Source organism: Leucopleurus acutus (genome assembly GCF_964270905.1).
Source record: "Leucopleurus acutus genome assembly, chromosome: 5".
In the NCBI taxonomy this organism is placed as follows: domain Eukaryota; kingdom Metazoa; phylum Chordata; class Mammalia; order Artiodactyla; family Delphinidae; genus Leucopleurus; species Leucopleurus acutus.
In genome coordinates, this window is record NC_139147.1 from 66167314 (window position 1) to 66192822 (window position 25509).

The 25509-nt window shown below is 36.1% G+C and overlaps 2 protein-coding genes across 4 annotated transcripts in view; both read right to left on the reverse strand.

The window, feature by feature from the left end:
• Positions 1-25509, reverse strand: part of GSK3B (glycogen synthase kinase 3 beta) — a 196093-nt gene that overhangs the window by 80399 nt on the left and 90185 nt on the right. For all 3 annotated transcript variants that reach the window (XM_082839847.1, XM_082839848.1, XM_082839849.1), the window contains exon 3: positions 18604-18687. In XM_082839847.1, coding sequence (XP_082695973.1) covers positions 18604-18687 — 84 coding nt within the window. The remainder of the gene's footprint in view (positions 1-18603; positions 18688-25509) is intronic.
• On the reverse strand, positions 10328-13254 carry LOC309961958 (hypoxanthine-guanine phosphoribosyltransferase-like). Its single transcript, XM_082839474.1, is given in 3 exon segments — positions 10328-12476; positions 12479-12692; positions 12696-13254. Coding segments are annotated over 3 exon segments (651 nt in total). The 5' UTR covers positions 12837-13254; the 3' UTR covers positions 10328-12180.

Sequence of the window (25509 nt, forward strand, 5' to 3'; positions counted from 1 at the left end):
ATGGGACTGAAAAGGCTGTTGGATCTGGTATGCCATGGTTCAGTGATGCTGTTGGAAAGAGCAGTTTCAGACCATGGTGCCAATAGCAACCAACCTGTACTGAGTTCATGAGTGAGCCGATGGCAGGTAAGAAATAGGAGGCAGTTAATTTAGTTTGTTCTTACAAAATCTCTAGTGGTGAAAGTAAGGAGAGAGCTGGGAGCTGGTAACTTGAGGGGAAAAAAAATCAAAGAAAAATTTTAAATGTGCTTTTTGTTTGTAGTTTTTAGTGGCTAAGAGACCCAAATTTATTTGTATGCTGACTGGATAAAGACAGAAAAGTTTTAAGAAACAAAAGAAAAGGGACAACTGATGAAACAAGGTTCTTGAACATCACAAGAACAGGAAAACAAGAACACAGAGAAGTTATACCATGTAGTAATTAAGAGGCAAGGTTATCATGAGTCACACAAACTACACGGAGGTCCCAACACTGCTACTACAAGTTATGTGACCACAGCAAGTTACTTAACCTCTTGAAGCCACAGTTTCCTGTAAAATAGTGCTAATGATGATACCTACTTTAAAAGATTGTCATGAGATTATTAGAAATAATCATATACAGCTCTTGAAGCATATTACCTGGCACATAATACTTAATTTTAACATCTTTAAAAAGGAACGATACCACATTTTTCCCCCTGTACATCTAAAATAAGTGATTAGGTGTTAGAAAGAATAAATAAAATGAATGTATGTCTGATGACCCTATTTCTTGTAAAATAAGAGATAGGTTATATGTAAAACTGAGGGTAGCAAAAGCAATGCTCAGGGCTAAGGGAAGAAAATTTCAAAGATCAAGATTTAGGTAAGAATTAGTTCCAAGTGAAGGTGAGGTCTGATAAAGAGAATAAACAAATAGAAAATGCTGAACTGGTGTTGAAGGGGTTGCTGTGTAAGTAGAACCCAAGGAATGGTAAGTCTTGGGTTTTGGAAGGGTCATTAATACGGATGCCAAAATTATTCTTTTTTAACTATTATTTGATTACAAGGTTTCTTGATTTTAATAAATCACTTGACAAAGTTAATCACAATATATTTATAAATGACCTGGAGATGTGTATGGTAATTTAATTCATTTGCTAAATAATCATAGCAAAAGTGAAAAATAAAAAGACTAAAAAATGAATACTAAGTTCAAGGAAGATTTCTAGTTGTAGGGCTACAAACTCTGTTCTTCCCTTGTCCTAATCAAATTATTGTAAATGATTTCCTTCATTAGGGGATGCAAGAGCAAATGGCTAAACAACAAATGTAAATGTGTGAAGCCAAAATGTATAATGCAGTAAGAGGCAGTGGTTGGTAAATCAGATAGTACAAGACTTAACTAAAAGCATTCTAATTAAAAAAAAAAAAATTAACAATGTGCTTGCAAAATAAAACACATCAGAGGATGAATCTGGCAGTCAATTTACAATTTTCTGACTTTAACACAACCACCTAATATTGCCACAAACCTAGGAAGAATGGCTTAAAATGGAAGACTAAATATATCTAGTAGTCTAGAATGCTAAGCCAAACCCACAAAATAAAACTTAACAAAGATAAATATAAAACTCTATGATTAAAATCAAAGTATCAATTTATTATGTAGAATGACAGATTAAGACTTAGTAATTCATCTGGAAAATAAATGATAGGTGTAACTGAACTGAGCTCAAAAGTTATCAACATTGAGATACAGCTAATGAAAAAATTTGATTCAGTATTAGTTTACAGTAGAAGTATTGTGTTCAGATCAACAAAGATAATTCCACTATACTTTGTACAGTTCAGGCTTCATTTGATGTACTGATGATATCCATTTTTAGGCAGTATACTTTATTCATAATATTAACAAAACAAAACACATCAAAGGAAGGTTATCGAAACCATGTCTGCGATAGGTCAAAAGTTCTCATTTATTATACTATGAGAAATATGGAGGCTCAAATTATATTTGGAGCAGTACTTTGCAGATTAATATAAGCTTATCTTTTTGCTCAAATAAATTTTATTTATTCACTCCATTAACTAATCAACAACTTGTCAATTTTCTTTAGCACCATAGAGGAGGTCTGTCCATTTTGTAAGTATAACTGTCTCTCTGACATTTAAAAGTTGTCATTTTGACTATCTTCATTTTCTGAGACACTGGAGGTGTCTATACTCAAAGGCACTTTGAACAACCCTTCACTTCATGGCTTGTATTCAAATCAAATCCACTTAGAAATATATATATATACAATTGGTCCTAAGACTGAAAACCAAAACTAACAACAAGTAATACTACCACCAATGCCAATTTGAAATAAATGGGCTCAACATCATATTCTTTAAATGCTCTTGTTAAACCTACAGATGTTCTGCTGTAAATTTAACAGCCTCAGGAGTAATCCCTGAGGGGGAAGTGCCCATTCCTAGGAAATGTCATCACAGCAGAGAAACTACTATTTTCACGTTTCCAAAGTAGCTTTGTCCGGAGGTTTACGTAAAAGAAATTCATGAGACTGAGGACACTAATATTTCAAGAAGAAAGAAGGATCAGGATTCTGCATTTCTATCACTTGTAATTTTTTGGAAAATCTCAGCCCTGCTGTTTTCTTAATGTAATCTCTCTCTTTTGAGTTATCAAACAGAATGCCTGAATATTCACAGATTAGCAGTGAACTGTAAAAGCTAAGTATAAAAATACAACATAAAGAGTATCATTTAGCTGGAGATACTGAAAACAGTCTACTAACATAATGAGAAAGTACTATTTCAGAGAACAGTTACTAGGCTTCCAAATTACATGATGTACAACTTCGGGAATATTTCTCTCAATGGTTCAGTTATCATTTTTATTAATAAACTATTCTCTAACTGCTGATAATCCCTCCTCTATGAACTCCACTCTAAAACTGTTCACTGAGTTAAGAAATTTAAATGACAAAATTTTGATCACACCTAACAAAAACTCAGCAAAAGCTGTGATAACTTCATCCATTGGAAGACAGACACTACTTACTATGATGCTCTTACCCCCAAATAATTTTTCAAGTCAGGGAAACAAAATTGCTTGAAGCTGCAGTTTTAAGTAGAACCATGCTAGCATTCTAAAAATTTGATGGGATGCAAAGCAGCATATAAGAGAACCCAGTAAAAAGACATCCAACAGGGCTTCCCTGGTGGCGCAGTGGTTGAGAGTCCGCCTGCCGATGCAGGGGACATGGGTTTGTGCCCCGGTCTGGGCCACGGAGCGGCTGGGCCTGTGAGCCATGGCCGCTGAGCCTGCGCGTCTGGAGCCTGTGCTCCGCAACGGGAGAGGCCACAACAGTGAGAGGCCCGCGTACCGCAAAAAAAAAAAAAAAGACATCCAACAAAGTATCATGATAGACCTGGATTCTCCTCAGAATTGGGTTTAGGGAACTTGCACTAGCAGAAAAACCTTCAAAGCAGATGCCTTTTCTCTGATGAATGTGCCAGGCTGGCTAAAGATGGAAATAATACTAACAGTAAAGTGGGTGTGGGTTAGGAAAAAGAGAAACATTCTTTTGCTTGGGAGACTGAGGGAGAGAATGGGGAAAGAGATGAGAACCTAGCATACAACAATGATTATGGCAAGCTTCATCCTTATCTCACACCTTCAAAGAAAATAAATACCAAATTTACATAAAAATGTACCAGAACAAAAGATGTTTGCAAATACTGTAGGGCAAAATATTTATAAGCTATTAAGGAAAATAATGCCAATCTGATTACATAAAAATGTAAAACATTTACACTACTTTAAAAAAAACAGAACAAACCAAATAAAAATATGACAATTTGGAAAAAAATTTTGCTTACACACGACAAAGAACTAACTTGTTTTTGTTTAAAATGCAAATGGGACTTCGCTGGTGGCGCAGTGGTTAATAATCCACCTGCTAATGCAGGGGACATGGGTTTGAGCCCTGGACCGGGAAGATCCCACATGCTGCAGAGCAGCTAAGCCCATGAGCCGCAACTAGTGAGCCTGCGCTCTAGAGCCCGTGAGCCACAACTACTGAAGCCCACACGCCTAGAGCCCGTGCTCCGCAACAAGAGAAGCCACCGCAATGAGAAGCCTGCGCACCACAATGAAGAGTAGCACCCGCTCAATGCAACTAGAGAAAGCCCGCGTGTGGCAATGAAGACCCAACACAGCCAAAATAAATAAATAAATAAAATAAATTTACAAAATGCAAATGGCTCTTATAAGTCAATAACAAAAGACTAACATTCTAATAGAAAAAAATGGAAAGAGGCACGAATACATAGCCATACAAATGGCAAACAAAAATGCAGAAAGATGCTCAACCTCATTCATAATTAAAGAAATGCAATAAAAATAACAATCAGCTACCATTTCTTATATATCAAATTGGAAAAGAAAATTCAATCTGAGAAAACTAAGTATTGGAACAGTGTCACTGTCCAAAATGCACCATTATACACTTCTGATGAATGTCCCAACTCTTGCAATCTTTTGGGAAGTCAATGGGCTAATATATTCATCCCAAAGTGAAGATGAACAGACACCCATTTAAACTCAGCAATGCCATTCCTATGAACTAAGTCTATGAAAACAATTCCGTATGTGTATGCTTATGTATATGTGCATGCACACAAAGATGACTGAAGATTTGTGAAAAGAAATGTAAAATAATCTATATGCCAGAAAGTAGACATGCTCAAAAACGCAAACCAAAACAAAACTGAGACCCACATTAATAGGGGTATGTCAAAGGAGAAGAGATGCTAACTGCAAAGAGCTCCCAATAACCAAAGCAGGAACAATTTGATTAATAAAATAAAGTAGTATTAGATTATAACCCAAAGTATAAAATAAATATGCATGAGTCCACACTGATATAAGTAAATAATAGATTAATAAATGGGGGAGAAGAGACAATCTTTCACGCAAAAGAAATCCAAATAGTTTATGTAGCAACTTTGCCCTTAAGGAAAATAACTCCCCTCTTCTTAGGTGTGGGCTATGGATAGTGACTTCCTTCCAAAGGATACAGCATGGAAATGGGGGAAAAAGAGCAACTTTACAGTGGAGAAAACTGAAAAATACAAGGTCAGCCAGGTAATCAAGATTAATAGCAATTCTTATTGATAGCACATACCCTTGATATGATGTGATGAAAATAGCACTCTGTGGTCTTTTTCCAAATAACCTATAGCCCTAGTTTGTTATGAGATAAACATCAGATGAATTCCAATAGTGAGGCAGTCCACAAAATCTCTACCTAGTATTCCTCAAAACTGTCAAGGTCATCAAAAACAAGGAAAGTGTGAGAAATTGCCAGGGCCAAGAGGAGCCTAAGAGACATAATAACTAAATGCACTATGGTAGCTTAAACAGGATCATGGAAGAGAAAAAAGACATTATGTAAAAACTAAGGAAATCTGGGACTTCTCTGGTGGTCCAGTGGTTAACACTCCATGCTCCCAATGCAGGGCACTGGGTTTGATCCCTGGTCAGGGAACTAGATCTCGCATGCCTCAACTAAGAGCCAGTGTAGCCGAATAAGTAAATAAATATTAAAAAACAAACAAACAAAAACTATGGAAATCTGAATAAACTATGGATACATAATAATGTTATCAATACTGGTTCATTAATTATAATAAATGTACCATACTAACATTAGATGTTAACAACAGAGGAAACTGGGTGCAGTGTCTACGCACACAGACATAAAGGCCACATTATTATGCTGTTATATTAACCTATGATATATGTGCTCATATATGCACATAGGAAATTTACCTCTGTGGAAAGGGATTTGGGGAGTTAGGGATTAGGGTAAAGAAGATTTTACTGTTGTCTACTGCCCTTCTGTGTTACCTCAATTTTTTTATAATATGAATGTAATAATATTTTAGTTTTAGTAAAATATTAAAATAAATTAAAACAAGGTAATAACTGACATTAACAAGAAACTCCTAGATTAACATATTCAAGCAGATGATAGTTAGCATCTTATTGCTGTTAGTAACATTTATAATTTATGAGGAGATCTTGACAATTCATCCACTGCAGGAGTTTTACATTACCTATATATTTATTCTCTAGGTCACACTCCAATAAGAATGTCGGCATTTCATCAGTAAAAGTTTCATCCAGATTATCAATGTACCACTTTAGTAGAAATCACCATAAAATTTTAAGGAAGATACAAAACTGGCCTTATTTAGGCAACCTCTTTATTTAATAAAATTCCTTGCTATCAATAATTTTCACACAGTAAGAAAGGTGAGAGAAAAAAAAGTGACGGGGGTTTATTTTGTAAACTCGGCCATGTATACACTTAGCTATAACTTTGTATACCATTTCTATATGTATGTCATTTCTATAACAGGGTTTCATTTAATTTAAAACAACAACATAACAAAATATCCTTTTCATATAGGGAGGCTGAGCTTGACCCAAACAATTATGAACCCACTTTTACTTCCTCAGCTTCACCTCCCACTACTGTCCCCACACTCCCCTAACTTTATATACCTGAAATTTCGAAATACCTGTATCTCCTTACACAGACTATGCTCTTTAACTCCAATAAACTTTTCAAACATCCTGGACTTCTAAATTGACACATACTTATTCTGCACTAGTTATCAAAATAGCTCCTATTTGGCCTTCAAAACCCTGAATAAGCATCACCTCTCCTATGTAATTCCTTTGCTGACTCCTCTGGATAATTTATTACTTTCCTCCATCCTATTTCTGTTCACAGTACAAATAACTGTCTTTCCATGTATCATTTTGCAGTATTATTTCTCTTCTTGTCCTTCTTCAAACTCATTTAGACAGATCTTATACTTTGTCTTTGTACCTAAAACACTACACAGTGCCAGTAAATTGAAATAAAGTAAACTTTACAATGTGAAGAGAATAGGAGGTAGGAAAGAACACAGACTTTATAGTTGAAGAATCTATGTTTGAAAATGGTTCCCATGGTTACTAATTAACTATACAACATTGGACAAATTCTTTAGTCACACAAGACTCCAATATTCCCAATGATAAAACTAACGAAATAGTACTATTATCAATCTAGAGTACTGTTATGATGCTTAAATGACAAAAATGCATTAAAAAAAGCACTTTATAAATCATAAAATTTTAAAAGAAAAATTTGTATTTTTATTCACGATTTAAGACATTATGTAATTCTACAGTTAACCAAAAGACTATCTCTAAGAATTTGAATGTGATAAAAATTATATATAGGATATATTTATTTAATGTTTTAAAATATTTATTTTGGTATATGTTTTATAAAGTATTAGTAAAAGGTACTAATTTTTTGTTTACGTAAAATTTTTTTAGCTAATGAGGTAAACAGACATAGACGATTAGCATATGCTCAGTCATTACTTTTTAGTCTATCCCTCTACACTACAGTATGCACCCACTATAGCTGGAGGCCTCTTTTTATTCATCTTTTCTATCTAGAATAACAATTTCACTAAGCAGTCCACAAAGTGTAGAAAATAGTAAGAGGGAGAGCAGGACTTCTGAAATAGCAGCACAAGGAGTTCAAATTTTCTCCTCAGCAAAGCAAAATGATAAAATGATTAGCAAACAGTCGTGTAAAGTATCTGGAAATTGTTCTAAGGGCGCACAGCAAGTGAAGAAACAAATCTTAGTAAGAACTGCAAGAGTCTATGGCATTTTAGTACAGACCTGCTCCTTTACCCTGCCATCCTACCTCCATGTTTGGAAAGGTCTACCCAGCACTCTTAATCCAGACAGCACCCTCTCTGCTCAGCAACCAATCAGGAACTATGGTTTCACCCCAGGAGGGAAAAGCTGCATCCCAAGTTGCAAAAGACTTATCCCAGCCAGGAGAACTGTGTCTCCCTTCCCCCATTCAGTCCCCACTAGTAAGCCAGAGAAGGCCTACTCCAGGCAGAGTAGGCTAGGGCCCCGAGAGCCTCATCCTCAATCTGCTCACAGGGAAGATCTCCCACTTGGAGAGGGCCAACTTGTGAAGACCAGGGGCTGCCACTGCACTGCACCTCCTCCAGTGCCCTACATAAAGTGGGGATGTTACTCTGGGAAAAGTGAGTTCTCACCTCAGTTCTAGGGCAGTAGAAAAGGGGCTCTGTCCAGAGGGAAAGGCAGGCTAAGTGCTCTGCTGAAAGAGACTATTTGCAATATAGTAGGAAGAGCTCTAGCCTATAGGCGTTGCCTAAAAACAGTGGAGATCTTTGTGGAGAGCAATTAAGAGGTGGCTGGTAGGTTCATGACACAAACAAGGCAAGGCACCAGAAATTTAATAGAAAGAACCAAGGACAGAGATAGCCAAGAAGAGCCTACTTGGGATTACAGTCATCTCTGGAGGTCGATAAGAACGTGTACAGGGCTTCCCTGGTGGCGCGGTGGTTGAGAGTCTACCTGCCGATGCAGGGGACACGGGTTCGTGCCCCGGTCCGGGAAGATACCACATGCCACAGAGTGGCTGGGCCCGTGAGCCATGGCCGCTGAGCCTGTGCGTCTGGAGCCTGTGCTCCGCAACGGGAGAGGCCACGGCAGTGAGAGGCCCGCGTACCGCAAAAAAAAAAAAAACAAAAAACCCCAATGTGTACAGGTGCTAGCTGAGCAGCATTCAGGACAAACTTGAAGCATTCCCCAAGTTGCACACAGATACATCAACGTACAGCAGAAGCATCACTGGCACAAGGGGCTTACAAGCAACCTCTGACCAAACATTTGATTAAACAATAAACTGACTCAAGAGCAACTCTCAGGAAGTAAAATCACATTCATCCTGGCAGTCAAAAAGACTGAATGCCCAAGGCTGTACCCTCTCAGGAGCAATCAGAGGGGGAAGTCCAAGCTACTAGTCCCTGGTTCAACATGTGGCAAATAAATATGAACTCCCTGAACTATGATAGCAGCACCCAAGCCACTCAAACATCCAATGGTAAAGGATAAAAATATAACTGGCTAATGGGACTTTAAGCATAGCCTCTGACCAATAAGTGACATTTAAAAGAGGAAAGATCTCTAATCAATAAGCTTAACTTCTAGCTTAAAAAACTAGGGGGAAAAAAAGGCAAAATAAACCCACAGGAAGAAAATAACGAAGACTAGAACATAAATAAATAAACTGGAGAATACAAAAGCAATTTTAAAAGCTTAATGAAATCAAAAGTTGGTTCACTGAAAAGAAAAAATCAACAAAATTGACAGGCCTTGAGCTAGACTGACCAAGAAACATAAGACTCAAATTATTGAAACCAGGAATGAAAGACGAGACATCACAACTGACTTTAAAGAAACAAAAAGAATTTTAAGACAAAAGTATAAACTTTATACCAATAAATAAGATAATTTAGATGAAATGAACAAATCACCAAAATGGACAAAAGAAGAAATAAAAAAATCTAAGTACACCTATTACAAGTAAAGTAACTGAATTAGTAATTTAAAATTTACCACAGAAAGTGACCTGTTGTAAATGGCTTCACTGGAGAAACCTACCAAACCTTCAAAGAAGAATCAATACCAATTCTTCACAAAAATTTTCAAAAAAATAGAAGACAAAAACACTTCCTAACTCATTCTATGAGACCAGTATTACGCTGATACCAAACCAAACAAAACCATCACAAGAAGGGGAAAGAAAGAAAGATGACTAATTTATATTCCTTATGAATACAGATGCAAAAATCCTCTAAAAAATACTATCCAGCAACATATAAAAATTATACACCATGACCAAATGTTATTAATTCCAGATATGCAAGGTAGGTTTAGCATTTAAAAAATTAATGTAAAATATTAATAGAATAAAGGACAAAAACTCCAACAGATGGGGGAAAACCATTTGAAGAAATACAACATTTCATGATAAAAATGCTCAACAAACTAGCAATGGCAAGGAACCTCCTCAACCTGATAAATGACATCTACAAAAAACACAGCTAAAAATAACACTTAAAAATGAAGGACTAAATACTTTTTCTCTAAAATTTGAAACAAGACAAGGATGTCTGCCTTTATCTCTTCTCAACATCATGCTGGAGGTTCTAGCCAGGGCAGTTCCAAGAAAAAGAAATAAAAGGCATTCAAGACATTATATTTTAATAAGGGTCAATTCATCAAGATATAACTATTATATAATATATTCACTAAACAACAGAGTTCCAAATACATGATACAAATATTGATAGAAGTGAAGGAAGAAATAAACAATTCTACAACAATAGCTGGGAGACTTTAATACACCACTTCCAATAATGGACATCTAGACAGAAGAGCAATAAAAAAAACAGAGGACTTGAACAGCACTGTAAACCAACTGGACCTAACATATATATATAGAGTACTCTACCCCAAAACAGAAGAATACAAATTCTTCTCAAGTGTACATGGGATGTTATCCAGAATATGTCATATGTTAGGTCACAAGACAAATCTCAATAAGTTTAAAAAGACTGAAATCATACAAAGTTATCTTCTCCAACCACAATGAAATAAAACTAGAAATGAATAACAGAGGAAACCAAAAGATTCACAAATGTGTGGAAATTAAATGACACATTGTTAACAACCAACAGGTCAAAGGAAATTAAACAACACACTCTAAAACAAGAAAAATTAGAAAATACTTAAGAGATAAATGAAAACAAAAACACAATATACCAAAACTTATGGGAGGCAGTGAAGGCAGTACTCAGGGAAATCTACAGCTGTAAATGCCTACATTAAGAAGAAGATCTTAAGTCAATAACCTAACTTTACATCCTGAAGAACTAGAAAAAGAAGAGGAAACTAAACCTAAACTACTAGAAGAAAGAAAATAATAAAGATTAGACCAGAAATAAGAGACCAGAAAAAAAACAATAGATTCAAGAAAACCAAAAGTTGGTTCTTTGAAAAGATCAACAAAGTTGAAACCTTTAGCTAGACTGACAGAGAGAAGACACAAATAACTAAATCAGAAATGAAAGTGAGGACATTACTACTGACCTTATAGAAATAAGGACTAAACAGAATATGATAAACTGTGTGCCAACGAATTAGATAATGTAGATAAAACTGATAAATTCCTAGAAACACACCAATCACTAAAACGACTCAAGATGAAATACAAAATCTCAACAAACCTGTATGACAAATAGAGACTGAATCAGTAAGCAAAAACTTCCCCACAAGTCCAAAGCCAGCTGGTTTCAATGGCAAATTCTAACAAACATTTAAAGAAGAATTAACAACAATCCTCTCAAAAGCTCTTCCAAAAAAACAGAAAACAAAAAACAAAAGAGTAAGTAAAATGTTTAGGTTATAGCCATATAGTAAGCACCATATAAGTTTGGGCTATTATTACTATTTACTATTAGTATTACTATTTACTATTACTACTATTACTATCATACAGCAAAAGGCTATTTATTCTCTTCTAAAAAAGTTCTACAAAGTAGACACTGTACAATCTCCCCTTGTTAATCATTACTAAGATATTTTTTTTCTTTTAAAGAGACAGCCTTTATTTTAAGGATTTTTACATTGAAGACTTCAAAAAGTGGTAGGTTTTTAGAACTTATTGACCTGTATTTAAAAGGAACTGTTGACAGACATTCGCCAGAAATAATCTGAACAAGTGGGAAAATACAGTTAATACTACTGAAACCTACTAAAATAACTCCAGGACATAAGGTTTGTCCGACATAACGATACCTCTAAATGCTGTCACCGATATGAAACTGACTGCTTCTTTTCTAAACACACAGTGGTATAATTAACAATATTCAATCACTTCTGTTCTTTCCTGAATATATAAAAATTAAAATACCAATTAAAAAACGAATATATTTTTCTCTTTCAATGTTTCTTACAGATACAGTTTCTATATTTTCATTCAATAGTGGTGTGGTTTAAGAGACTTTTCATTCACAAGTCAAACAACAATCCACCCAAAGGGAACTGATAGTCTATAGGCTCATAGTGCAAATAAAGAGTTCAGGAATGCAGCAACTGACCTTTCTAAAGTACAAAACGGATAAAATTCTTAGAAGGTACATGCAATAAGATCTACTAAGCACATGGCCATAGAACTAGAACATCTGATAATTTTCCTGGTGATTTCAATGGGACTCCAGCTGTTTCCAAACTCAACTTGAACTCTCATCTTAGGCTTTGTATTTTGCTTTTCCCGTTTCGCTAATGACACAAACATGATTCAAATCCCTGAAGTATTCATTATAGTCAAGGGCATATCCTACAACAAACTTGTCTGGAATTTCAAATCCAACAAAGTCTGGTCTATATCCAACACACTGAGAAGTCCTTTTCACCAGCAAGCCTGTAACCTTGACCATCTTCGGATTATGCTGCTTGACCAAGGAAAGCAAGGTTTGCATTGTTTTGCCAGTGTCAATTATATTTTCAACAATCAAGACATTCTTTCCAGTTAAAGTTGAGAGATATCTCCACCAATTACTTTTATGTCACCTGTTGACTGGTCATTACGGTAGCTCTTCAGTCTGATAAAATCTACAGTCACAGGTATAGATCTATCACTACTTCTGTTCAGTGCTTTGATGTAATCCAGCAGGTCAGCAAAGAACTTATAGCCCCCACTGAGCACACAGAGGGCCACGATGTGATGGCCTCCCATCTCCTTCATCACATCTCGAGCCAGTCATTCGGTCCTGTCCATAATTAGTCCATGAGGAATAAACACCTTTTCCAAATCCTCAGCATAATGATTAGGTATACAGAATAAATCTAGGTCATAACCTGGTGCATCATCACTAATCACGACGCTGGGGCTCCGGGTAGCCATAACGGAGCCGGCCGGCGCGCGGGCTGAGGGCAGTCTGGGGAGGAGGAAGCCGATGGCCGGGCCCAGCAGGAGGCAGAGGCGCGGCGGGAAGCGGCGCCGCGCAGGAAGCAGAGTGGTCCGCGGGAGCACTCTTACCCGCCGCAGCGCTCTTCCCCACCGCCAACGCTGGAGCTCTACTAAGACATTTTTAAGTGTTACATTTCTAACACACTGCTTCTAGAGAAATCTACATTCTATGCTAAATGGTATAGCAATATTACACAGACTCTGGAGACACAGACTCTGGAGTTGACTCCTAACTTTGACACTCTGTAGTTGTAGGACTCTTAGGTAACTTAACTGTGACTGCCTCCGTTTCTTCTTCTATAAAATGGGGATAATAACAGTATACCCTTTCTTCACTGGGTTGCAGTGAGGTTTAAGTGTCTGGATGCATAGCAAGTGCAACATATATTTGCTATTATTAAACAATAATCTGTAAAATAGTAAGTTAATGTGTTAATTATATGCCACGTGCTATGATAAGCACTTAGTAAACATTATTACATTTTTTCCTTACAAAATCCCTACTGTACAGATGACAAGGGTTGAAAAGGGTTTACAAAGGTAAATATCTTGCCCTGTCATACTGCTATCAAGTGGCACAAATAGGATGCAAACCCAAATATTTCTGGACACAAAGCCAGAGCTCTTTACTTTTCAGAATGGATTCACCCCAACCTTTCCTCTCCAGGGCTAGTGACAAACAGGCATAATCAAGCACAGCATTCTTCTCCCTGATCCCAGAAGCACTGGTACAGTCTTCACTTTCTGAACACAGCCCTCCACACAGTTACTCTCAATAGAAAAGTTGGTATGAGGAATAAGATCAATTTGCAAACCTTGCTATTTAAACTGTCTCTCATACAAATAGAGGGAGAGTTTTATTTAAGGAAGATAGCCTTTATCACTCAAGTAATCAATCTATGATGAACCACAGGTAAAACATTTTTATATGTAAGGCTACTTAGAGAAATATTTCTTACAGAAAACTTAATTGATTTAAATAAAATTGAAGGCTCCTGTAAAAACAAAATATGATTTCCATACTCCTACAGAGACCCAAGGTTCTACAAAGGTGAGCCGCAACTCAAGGGAAGGTAAAGTCAGCTGGTCCCATATCCCAGTTTCAACCAGAACAACTTTGCTTTTTATCTATTCTACCTGTAGAACAGGGATTCTTCATAAATTTCATTTAGGGGGAGAAAGGTTCCTATTGCTAAATATTAATACTAAAAAACACTATTCTCTAAGATACTTGGAATTCACAAAACTATTATAAGCCCAGACTGTTCAAAACCTTTAAAAAATTCCATTTCTCTCTGATCAAGGAGAAAGAGTACTAATTACTCTGAACTAAATCAGAGTTAATAAAATCTATTGGTTAACCTGGAGTATACTAATTGACTACATGATGCTCCAGTTATTACAGCAAATACTAATAATTCCAACCAGAAGACTAATGACTAGGACTAATTTGGTCACATTTCTAGTCCCTGTCCTGACTAATTCCTCCTTCTTCTAGCTACATTGGCTACTCTCTTCCACAATTATAGGCTGAAAGCTGATTATGTATAATTCCTAAAGAAAAAACAGTCTAAAATGGTAGGGTGGAGCACAATAAAGAGAAGGTCACCAAAATAGGTATAACCGTTCAGTCAAACTGTGGCCAGTGGACATATTTGTCAAATATTAACAGCCATCCTACTTGAACCCAGAGCTGGAAAATGCTTATGGACAAAAATTATGATGAGACTTTTGGATAGCTTAGCTACAATTCTAAAATTAAAAATAATAATAGGGGAACAGTTAAGAGTATTATGTAGTACAATAACCCAGAGGAATATTACATAACCAATAACTAAAAATATTATGAGGCAAAAAGGGAAAGCTTTTATGAGATTTTGAATACTTAACAAGGTTAAAAATAGTTATTCATACAACTATGTAGAACATGAACATACAGAATAAGATATGTAGTACTGAAGTCAAAAGCCAGGATAGTGAGTGAAAATTTTTCCTTTTTTAAAAAATTCCCAAAAAGGAGTAGTAGAGGCTCAGAGAGAAGACATACCAAGAGAGTGAATGAGGAAGGCTCAGGACAGATGGAAATCCACACAAAAATGTAGAAAGGATCAAATATTCAAAGAGAACAGGATGGGTAGAAACCCAATGAATGAGGGGTACAGAAACCCAGAGAAAGAGGTTGAAAAGAAGTAGCCCACAGAGAGAGAAACAGATAGACAGACACCAGAGTTAAAGAGGAAAGAAATATGAGGGGGTGCCACAGACCAAGAGAATGGGATAGAAACCCAGAGACAGAAAGAGACAAAGAGCCCAGAGTGAAAGGGCCAGAAACCCAGAATGTGGACAGAGACTGAAGGAAAAGGAGATAAAAAGCTTAGAAGAACAGAGTGATTGAAAATCATAGAGAAGAAAGAGAATCAGAGATGATGAAGATGATGAGAGGATTAAAAAAATTCCCATTTATATTTAAACATATCCACAGAACCTTACAAGAATTTCATGCCTATAATGATGAAACACTGAAATCTTCTCTTTCTCATCCTCACAATGCCGTCAACTCATTCTAATGGCCTCCTCACACCTCCTTTAGGCTCATGTTCTTACCAGAGATCTCCTGCTCAGAGCTTCCCCTAAGCAATCTGAAACCCCAAAAGAAACTCTTCACAGAGCTTCAAACCCCAGTCTCTTCAAAGAGGGTTCTTTTCATGGCCTTGCCCTAGACAAAACCTGGATCCAACTCAAAGGCACTGGTTTCCTTGCACCTCTCTCAAATGAAGCCTGCTCTCAACCCTCAACATATTCTAGGACAAGAGAGCAATACTGATAAACTGCTAGCTCTTTGCTCAAACAACATCACCTCTCCCTCCTTCCTGACTCCTAAGAGCTCTACAACATGACTACACACCCTATCTACCCAACCTTGTCAATGTCATCTCTCCACTTAAGAGTCCCACCACCACCACCTAGAAGTCTTACATGTATATGTCTACTGGGCATCTCTCTATTTGCATATCCCAGAGGCATTTCAAACTACTAGTTTAATTATTTCCTCCCCCTAAACTCTTCTAATATATATACATAGGCAATATATAATGCTCTTCACAAGACATTTAGATCCCTTTCTAAACAGCAGCTCTGAGTTCACTCTCAGTAACCCACTCTTGGAGAGTTAGAACTAACAAACCTGAGCTCTCAAACCTAGAGCAGAATCCATTTTCTCATATGAGAAATATTAGTTTACTACCTGGTCTCTTGAGTGATGTTAGTCCTGCCAGAACAATTCAGAAGCAAGGAAGTGAAGATCATGAGTAGGGGAAGAAGAAATTATCATTTTGGTGGCTGGAAGATTATGGAAGTTCCTTAACCTATATACTTCTGCATATCTTTAGAAAGCCTTCCCTTTTTTGACAACGGAGGATCATTATTTTCAGCAACACATCACAACTTTTCTTCCTTTCTTTCTGTTCTCTTAATGGAGCTAGGCAAAATTAAAAGGGGTCTTTTTTTCACTTTGGAAAACTTATAACACTCAAGAGAAAGTTCTGAGATAAATGAAATACTAGAAAGTATATGTATTTCTTTTTTATAATAGAGAGAAGTGCATTGTCCTTCCGGTTATCTTCCCTTAATGACTTCTCAATTGCTCTTTATCTGTAAGACCATTTAAGATAAATAAGCAGCTCTGAAGAGCAGCAGGGAGGAAATCATCCTCTGCAGTACACAGATAAGAGTCAGTCCATTGTCACTTCTTCTGCAGGATTAAGTAAGGGTAAGGGCAGATTGTGATGGGGGCTTCCACCAAACCAAAACCAGACAGGTAAGCCTTTAGGTGCTACCACAAAAGGTAGTCCTGAAAAGGTTTGTGCTTCCCTTTCTGCTCTTTATCTTCGTAAGAATTAAATGAGTTAGTATTTGTAAAGCACTAAAACAGTGCCTGGCATACAGGAAAAGCTATATACATATACACACACACACATATATCTATATATATATATTTTTTTCTTTTCCACTATGGTTTATTACAGGATATTGGATATAGTTCCCTGAGCTATACAATATGACCTTGTTGTTTATCCAGGGAAAGCTATATAAATTAAGTAATCAAGAGAAGATGTTTAAGGGGCTTTTGTAGGGAGGCCTTTGCAAATGAATCCACATGCAATTCAGTGGTTCATGGAACAAATAGTTCTGACCTTTATGTTCCTCCCTGGGGTATTATAATGTCTAGCATTTAATAACAAAACCCATAGGGATGCGAAATTCCATTATAAGAGTGCTGTGCACACAACAGATGCTCCATAATTTTATTTGGAAAGGGACAGGAAAAAGTAAAAACATGTCAAAACAGGTAAGATCAAAGACATAACAGGCAGTTTGCTACGTTAAAAAAAAAAAAAAAAAAGGAGCATGAACCAAATAATGGGCTTTAGGAACAAAAGAGCTCAAATATTTGAGGGTTTATGGTCCTTAATACAAGCAGAGGCCATCATTTAAACTTAAAAAAATAAAATAAAAAAAAAAACACCTAAGAAATGAGAGTCACTAAAGGGCCAATCTGCTAATTATGGTTGTTAGAACATTAGCTATCATATACACACATGCGCGTGCACGCGCGCAACAACTATATATCTGTAGGCATGTATATCATAATTCTGGCTTAATACATAGGTATTTTCCCATATTACAGGCTCTGTCATGAAAAAAGAATTTCTAAGAAAATAATCTCAATAAAAGTTAATGGAAAATGATTAAATGGTACACTGGGAAATATGTGAGTAAAAAGAACTGGGCTAGAAATCAAGAGGTATTATGGATCTAAGGGCTTTGGGACAGTATAAGCATGGTATGTGAGGTCCAAAAATATCAAATGAACTTATCCAAAGTAATGTTTATTTAGCCAAAAAGATGAAGTGCTTATTACTTGCCCTCCCCTTTACCCCAAACCAGTGAAGGAAGACTGAATCTGGGAAGAAGGAACAGTGAACAGACAGAAAGAAAAAGACCATGGTAAAACAGAAGAAACTGGTTTTCTATGCTTCCAACTCCAGTGAGTACAGTGACATTAGCCATTGCATCTTCTAAAGAGAAAGACCAAGGGGGTCGGGGTAGGGGGCAAGGGGGATCCAAAGCATGAAATCTTCTTTAATTATCCTTTGCTTTCACAGAATTAAATGTGATCATAAATAGTGATCACTTATTAAGAAGTTCTGTAATATTGTATCTTCTCCAAATTTTTCCCTAGCCAAGGATAGGTTAAACATGCTTCCCAATGTTTAAGTCTCATTCTGGTCCTACCAAAGTCCTCCTGCTTCCCTTTCCCCTCCAACACTTCCACTTAACAATATGACATCATTTTCCTCCCTCCAATAAACAGGTGAACTATCATGGGGCTCCAGAAGCACATAAGGAACACAAAAGGTTTTAAAATATATACATATTTGCTTTAGAACTGAAGACAAGTGTTTTAAAAAGAAGAAAATTCTTAAAAATTAATCCCCTCTATCATTTCATTAACATTTTCCTGATATAACTAATGATATTCAATAATCATATCTTGAGGTCAGAATCACTAGGGCCTGTGTTTTGGAATACTTCCATTCAATGAGCAAAGCTGTTTCAAGGGGAAGGGGGGATATGGACTATTTCTAGAAGAATAACAAGTCTATCACAATATTCAGTATCAACGTTCTACAAGACTTACCTTTTCACCACTTGAGTAGAAGAAATAACGCAATCGGACTATGTTACAGTGATCTAGCTTTCTCATGATTTGGAGCTCTCGGTTCTGAAAAGGAAACACATGAAAATATTTTTTAAAGGATAACTGCTATTCATATTGACTAAGATGCTTCTGAAATAACATTAAGCACTACAAAGAGCAGGCTATAGATATGTTACTAAAAAGTATCATCTATAGACCAGTCTGTGAACTATTTATTACTGTTCTGCAATAAGATAAATATAGAAATTGAGAATAAGTGTTCAGACTCTTTTATTGCAATGTGAAAGAATAATTTGATATCTATGAATCTTATAATTAAAAGTGGGGCCTATAGTTTGTATTTTCTTAAAATTCACTTTTCTCATAATTCATTTTTATTGTAGTTTATAAAAAATATCAGTCTTCAATGAATTGGAAATTTTTAAAACCAGTAAGTACCTCACTACAAATAGCTTGAGAAGCACTGGTCTACAGTATGTAAGAGTTATCTGAAAGAAGCTATTATTACTATAATTTTTGCAACTATAATAAAAATCAAACTTCTCACCAAACAAATAAATTTGGGTGCCAAGAAAACTCTCACAAGCCCTATTATTTTCCAAGATACAGTGAAAAATCTGAGAGTTAGCCCCACTAGAAGGGCTCAGTTGCCAGAGTTAAAATATGACATGCTGGAAATTGTACAGTCCTGGTAAATTTATAGATTCCACAAATAATATTCCCTTTGGGGAGTTTCAAAATTATGCTTCAAGAAAATAAAACATCAAATAATATGACAACTTCCTAACACCATGAATTTTGCAGTAATAAATTTGAAGAGTACATGTATATTAACAACAATTCCAACCATTATACTTAGCTGTCAGAAATCCAGTTAATAAAATCCAAATTATATAACACAGAGAAAGAATACCAAAATGTCTGTTAAGCGGACAGAAAACATACAATTTCAATTAAAATGGTGATTTAGAAGAGCTAGAAACATAAAGTACATACCTGGGAATTTGGAAGGTAAATGATGTTATGGTTAGAAAACAAGGCCAAAATATAGAGGGGTGGGGGGTGTACTGCGGACAAAGAGCCTAATAAGCAGAACCGTCCTAGAGCAGAGTGGGCTCCAGTTCTTGGAAGATGGTAGCAGAAATAAGCAAATGTTCCTCCTCCTCTAGAAACTTCCAATAGACTCTATGATGGTTCTAGCATGTCCTCTAAAAGGAAATACGAAACTCAAGATGACTCTCCTTCTGTCCCTTTAAACTGACTATGAGAGCTGGGCTTATGTACACAGTGATATTTAAAATCCTTTTATAAAATATCCATCTTTCACTCCATTACTTGTTATAAAATGTTTATAGCTGAAGCAATAAACAGAAACTTAAGAGAGTACAGTATACTTGCTTTAACAAAAATAATAACTTGTATCAGACTCTGAGTTTTGACTGTTACAGAGAAGGACACAGAAAATTTTACAAATTTCAAAACTTTCCATTTCTTCCAAATTGAAGCTATTTCTGAAGTATGGCTATACTTTGCCAATTCACATCTAGGTAGCTAGTTTTGTGGGAGAACTGCTAGTAAGCTAAGACTCACTCTTCTCAGATATTAAGATTGTTTTTAACATAGACACCCATGTTAAAATAAGCTATCTATTTTTCCGGACTCATTAACCAAGGTAACAGAGAACTATTAAATTCCCAGATAACAGAAGTTGTGTTAAGGTTATGCATATGATCTTTTATCAAAAAGAATGCATAAGTGAAGCAAGTACAAGGACCAAATATTCATCTAGGGACCTCCCTGGTGGCACAGTGATTAAGAATTCGCCTGCCAATGCAGGGGACACGGGTTTGAGCCCTGGTCCAGGAAGATCCCACATGCTGCAGAGCAACTAAGCCCGTCCACCACAACTACTGAGCCTGCGCTCTGGCGCCCGTGAGCCACAACTACTAACCCTACGTGCCGCAACTACTGAAGCCCACACGCCTAGAGCCCGTGCCCCACAACAAGAGAAGCCACTGCAATGAGAAGCCCACCCAACACAATGAAGAGTAGCGCCCACTCACCACAACTAGCGAAAGCCAGTGCACAGCAATGAAACACCAAACACAGCCAAAAAAAAAATTTCCCTAAAAGATCCAAAATATAAATTTCATAGAGCAATATTTTAAATTATTAATCAAGCCAATATTAGACAAAGTTCATGTCTGAGATGAATTTAATACACAACTATCCCAAGCCTAACCATTTTTACTGAGTCATTCTTTATTAGTACACTAATGACATACTAATTCTACAGAAAAAAATTGTTATTCTACAAATACAGTGCGCCTATTCTGTGACAGGCATCATTTACAGTATTAAGGATATGGCAGTGAACAAGACTAACAAAGTTCTTATCCTCATGAAACTTTCAGTCTATGGAGGACAGGGAGGAATAAACAATATATTTTCATGTAAAGTAAGAGGATAGATCATGATAGAGAGAAAGGGTTATTATTTTAGATACGGAAGTCGGAGTAGACCTCACAAAGAAGGTAAGATCTGAACACAAATCTGAATGATATAAAAATGAGAACCATGTGAGGATATGGGGGAAGAGCACTACAGTTACAGGGAACTCCAAATATAAATGCCTAGAGGTGGGCTTGGTATATTCAAAAATAGCTAGAAGAATAATGTGATTGCAACATGTTGAGTAAAGGAAGAGGCGGGAGACAAGTACAGAGAGAGGCAGGTGGTATGTCATATAAACTCTCATTAATAATGGTGAGAAACTGAATTTCACACTAAATGTAAAGGAAAGCCAATGAGGCCAAGAAAATGACATAATCAGACTTACATTTTTAAATGATCATTCCAAAAACTAAAAATAAATTTGGGGGAGAAAGTGGATCAAGAGTTCTGTTTGAAATCCTTATTAGACATCCAAGTGAAAACACTGAGGCTCAAGGTAGAAGGTGGGGCTGGAAATATATGTCTGGAAGTCATCGCATAAAGGGGACTCAAAGCAAGGGGACCTAATAATATCACCTAGGGAAGAAGTTTAGAAAAATACATATATATATTCATATATCTATATATCTATATCTATTTATCTATCTACCTACCTACCTACCTAGCCATCCATCCGTTCATCTGTCTGTCCGTCCACAGGTATAAAAAGGAGTAAATCAAGTGAAGTAATCAGTGAAGCAGGATGAAAAGCAAGAGAGAAGATTACCTTAGAAGCCAAGTAAAATAAGTTTTCAGAAAAAGGCCCTGACCATTTATATCAAAAGCTGCTGAAAGGCTGATTAAGATGAAAATAGAAGACAACTGGATATGGCAAATGCAGGATGTTAGTGACTCTTACAAGAGTGATTTCAGTGGTGACAAAAGTCTGACTACAGTGAATTAAATTGGGGTTGGGAGACAAGGGAAAGAACTAAGAAGTCAGAAAGTTCAAAGAGAAATGAGATTTTCAGCTCTAGCGGAATGAAGAAATCAGCAAATTCACTCCCCCAAAACACCTGTAAAAAGAACTGCATTGTAGAAAACAATCATTTCAGGGCTCAGGAAATCAACCAAAAGCAACAACAAATCAAAAAGCATTTATTCAAGAAACACTGCTAGATACTGGAGTTATGACAGTGGGGGCTGGTGACCTTCTTGCTAGGGAATACTACCTTCCCCCACAATCACCTCCCAGCTCAGCCCACAGCTCTGCTACCCTGAGGATGCAACACCAGGTGGGGAAAATGACAGACTGGCAGAACACTAAGAAATATAACAGGGAGATCCTGAAAATGGAGAGGCTAAATAAGCTCTGCACATACCCTTGGGCTGATTTAGAGGCTGTGCACATATGCATGGGAGATCCAAGAAGGCCTTTGGAGAAAGTAAAAGCTGAGGCTGACTTAAAAACTGCCTGAAATTTTAATGTACAGAACCCGTGTACAGAAGCATCCAAAAAATGATGGAAGCTTTATAAACTCAAAATGTTTGAACATAATCTCTAACCAATAACTGGCTGACCACTAAGCCATGCAAAGAGTAATTCCTAAGAAATGAGGAGAAAAAATTAAAATTAGAATAAAAATTTAACACAGAATTCAGGGGCTTCAAACTGGGGAGGAGAAAGATTCTATAGATTAGCTGCAGGTAAGTTACAAAAAAAAGAAAAAGAAAGAAAACCCCCAAAACAAGTTTCAGGGCGAATAAAAAAAAAATTAACAGAATCCAGAGTTGCTACAATATATTATCCAACATTTCCAACTGTCCAAGAAAATTGTGAGACCTGCAAACAACAGGAAAAGTTGACCTACACTCAGGTAAAAAAGAAAAGGAGCCAACAGAAACTGACTCTGGGTAGACACAGCTGTTGGATTTAGCAGACAAGAATACAAAGCAGGTATTATGTTCAAAGAATGTTAAGCTTCTTGACACTGGCCTTGGCAATGATTTTTTAGATTTGACACCAAAAGCAAAGGCAACAAAAACAAAAATAAACAAGTGGGACTACCTCAAATTAAAACCCTCTGCACGGCAAACTACCAACAAAATGAAAAGACAACCTATGGAACGGGATAAAATATTTGCAAATCATATATTAGATAAGGGGTTAATATCCAAAATATATAAAACTCATACAACTCAACAGCAAAATAAAGAACAAAACAAAACAAACCTCAAATAATCTGATTTAAAAATCAGCAAAGGACCTGAATAGGCATTTTTCCAAAGAAGACATACAGATGGCCAACAAGTACATGAAAAGATGCTCAACATCACTAATCATCAGGCAATGCAAATCAAAACCACACCTGTTAGAATGGATATTATCAAAAAGGCAAGAAATAACCAGTGTTTGTGAGGATGCAGAGAAAGGGAACCTTGGAAATGTACCTTGGAAATGTACACTGGTGCAGCCACTATGGAAAATAATAGTACACTGGTGGATGTACTACTGGTGGAAATGTACACTGATGCAGCCACTATGGAAAATAGTATGGAGGTTCCTCAAAATATTAAAAATAGAACTATTTGAGGAGCTTTTTATGGAAATGTTGCCATTTTGACCTCTATTATTTCAGTATATCATTGTAATGAATAAAGAGTTAAAAGCAGAAAAAAAAAAAAGAACTATCAAAGGATCCAGCAATTCCACTTCTGGGTATATATCCAAAGAAAATGAAATGACTATCTCAAAGAGATACCTGTACTGCCATGTTCACTGCAGTATTATTTACAACAGCCCAAGACATAGAAGCAATCTAAGTGTCCATCAACAGCTGAATGGATAAAGAAAATGTGTGTGTGTGTGTGTGTGTGTGTGTGTGTGTGAGAGAGAGAGAGAGAGAGAGAGAGAGAGAGAGAGAGAGAGAGAGAGAGAGCATTATGCTAAGTGAAATAAGTCAGACAGAGAAAGACAAACACTGTACGATAACACATGTGGAATCTAAAAAAGCCCAACTCATACAAACAGACTAGAAAGGTGGCTGCCAGAGGCTGGAGGTTGGGGGAAAGGAGGAGCTGGTCAAAGAATATAAGCTTCAAATTATAACATAAACAAGTTTTGAGAATTTCATATACAGTATGACTATAATTAATAATACTTATTGTATATCTGAAAGTTGCTGAGAGAGTACACCTTAAATGTTCTCTCTACAAAAAAGAAATAGTAATTACAAGCCGTGACATGTTAGCAGATGCTATGATGGTAATCATTTTGCTATATATAACTGCATGAAATCAAAATGTTGTACCTTAAACTTACACAATATTATACATCAATTGTATCTCAATAAAGCTGAAAAAATTTTTAATATATACTAAATAAATTAATATGTTCAAAGAATTAAGGGAAATTATATTTTAAAAATTAAAGAAAAATATTATGACAACTATACAAGTAGAAAACTTCAATAAAGAAATATGAACATTTAAAACCTGGAAATACTAGAGATGAAAAGTGTAACAAAAGAAGTAAAAGATTCACTATGGGCTCAAGATAAGATTTGAGGTGACATTACAAAAAAAATCTGTGAACTTGAAAACAGAGAATTAGAAATTATTCAACTGAAAAACCAAAGAGAAAAATAAGACAGCAGAAAAATGAACAGGGCCTCAGAGACCTGCTGTAGGATAATGTCACACCTACCAAACAACTAGAAATATGTATAAAGGCAATCAGAAAAAACCTACCAAAATATGGATAAAGGCAACATCAGAAAAGAGGAAAAAGAAAAAGGAGAAAAAATATATTTGAAGAAGTAATTGCTGAAAACTTCCCAAATTTGATGAAAAACACTAATCTACTGAACCATAAAGCTTAATGAACCCCCAACAGAATAAACACAAAAAGATTCACACGGAGGCACAGCACTTTTGAACTGAAGCCACAAAAGAAGAATAATGAAAGCAGTAACAGAAAAATGATTCATCATATACACGGGGAAAACAATATAATTAACAGCTGACTAATCATCGAACTAATGGAGGTTAGAAAGCAATTTAAAAAAAAATCAAAATGCTGAAAGAAAAAAACCAAATAAACCCTGTCAACCAAGAATGCTATATACAAAAAAATTATTCTTCAAACAGGAAAGGAAAAATAAAAACATCCTCAGATTTTTTTTTTAAATGGTGAATATTCTATGGCAGAAGGCCTGTCTTTAAAAAATACTAAAGCAAGTCTCTCAGGCTGAAAGGAAACGACACCAGAAGGTAATTCAAATACACAAGGAGAAATAAGACCACTACAAATGGTAAATATAAATGGGAAAATAGAAAAAACTACACATTTTTTCTTTTCTTAATTTCATCAGACATAAACTCTATAAAGCAATTATGATAACAGTGTGTTAGTAGGCTTATAACAGAAATAGATATAATACATACGACAAT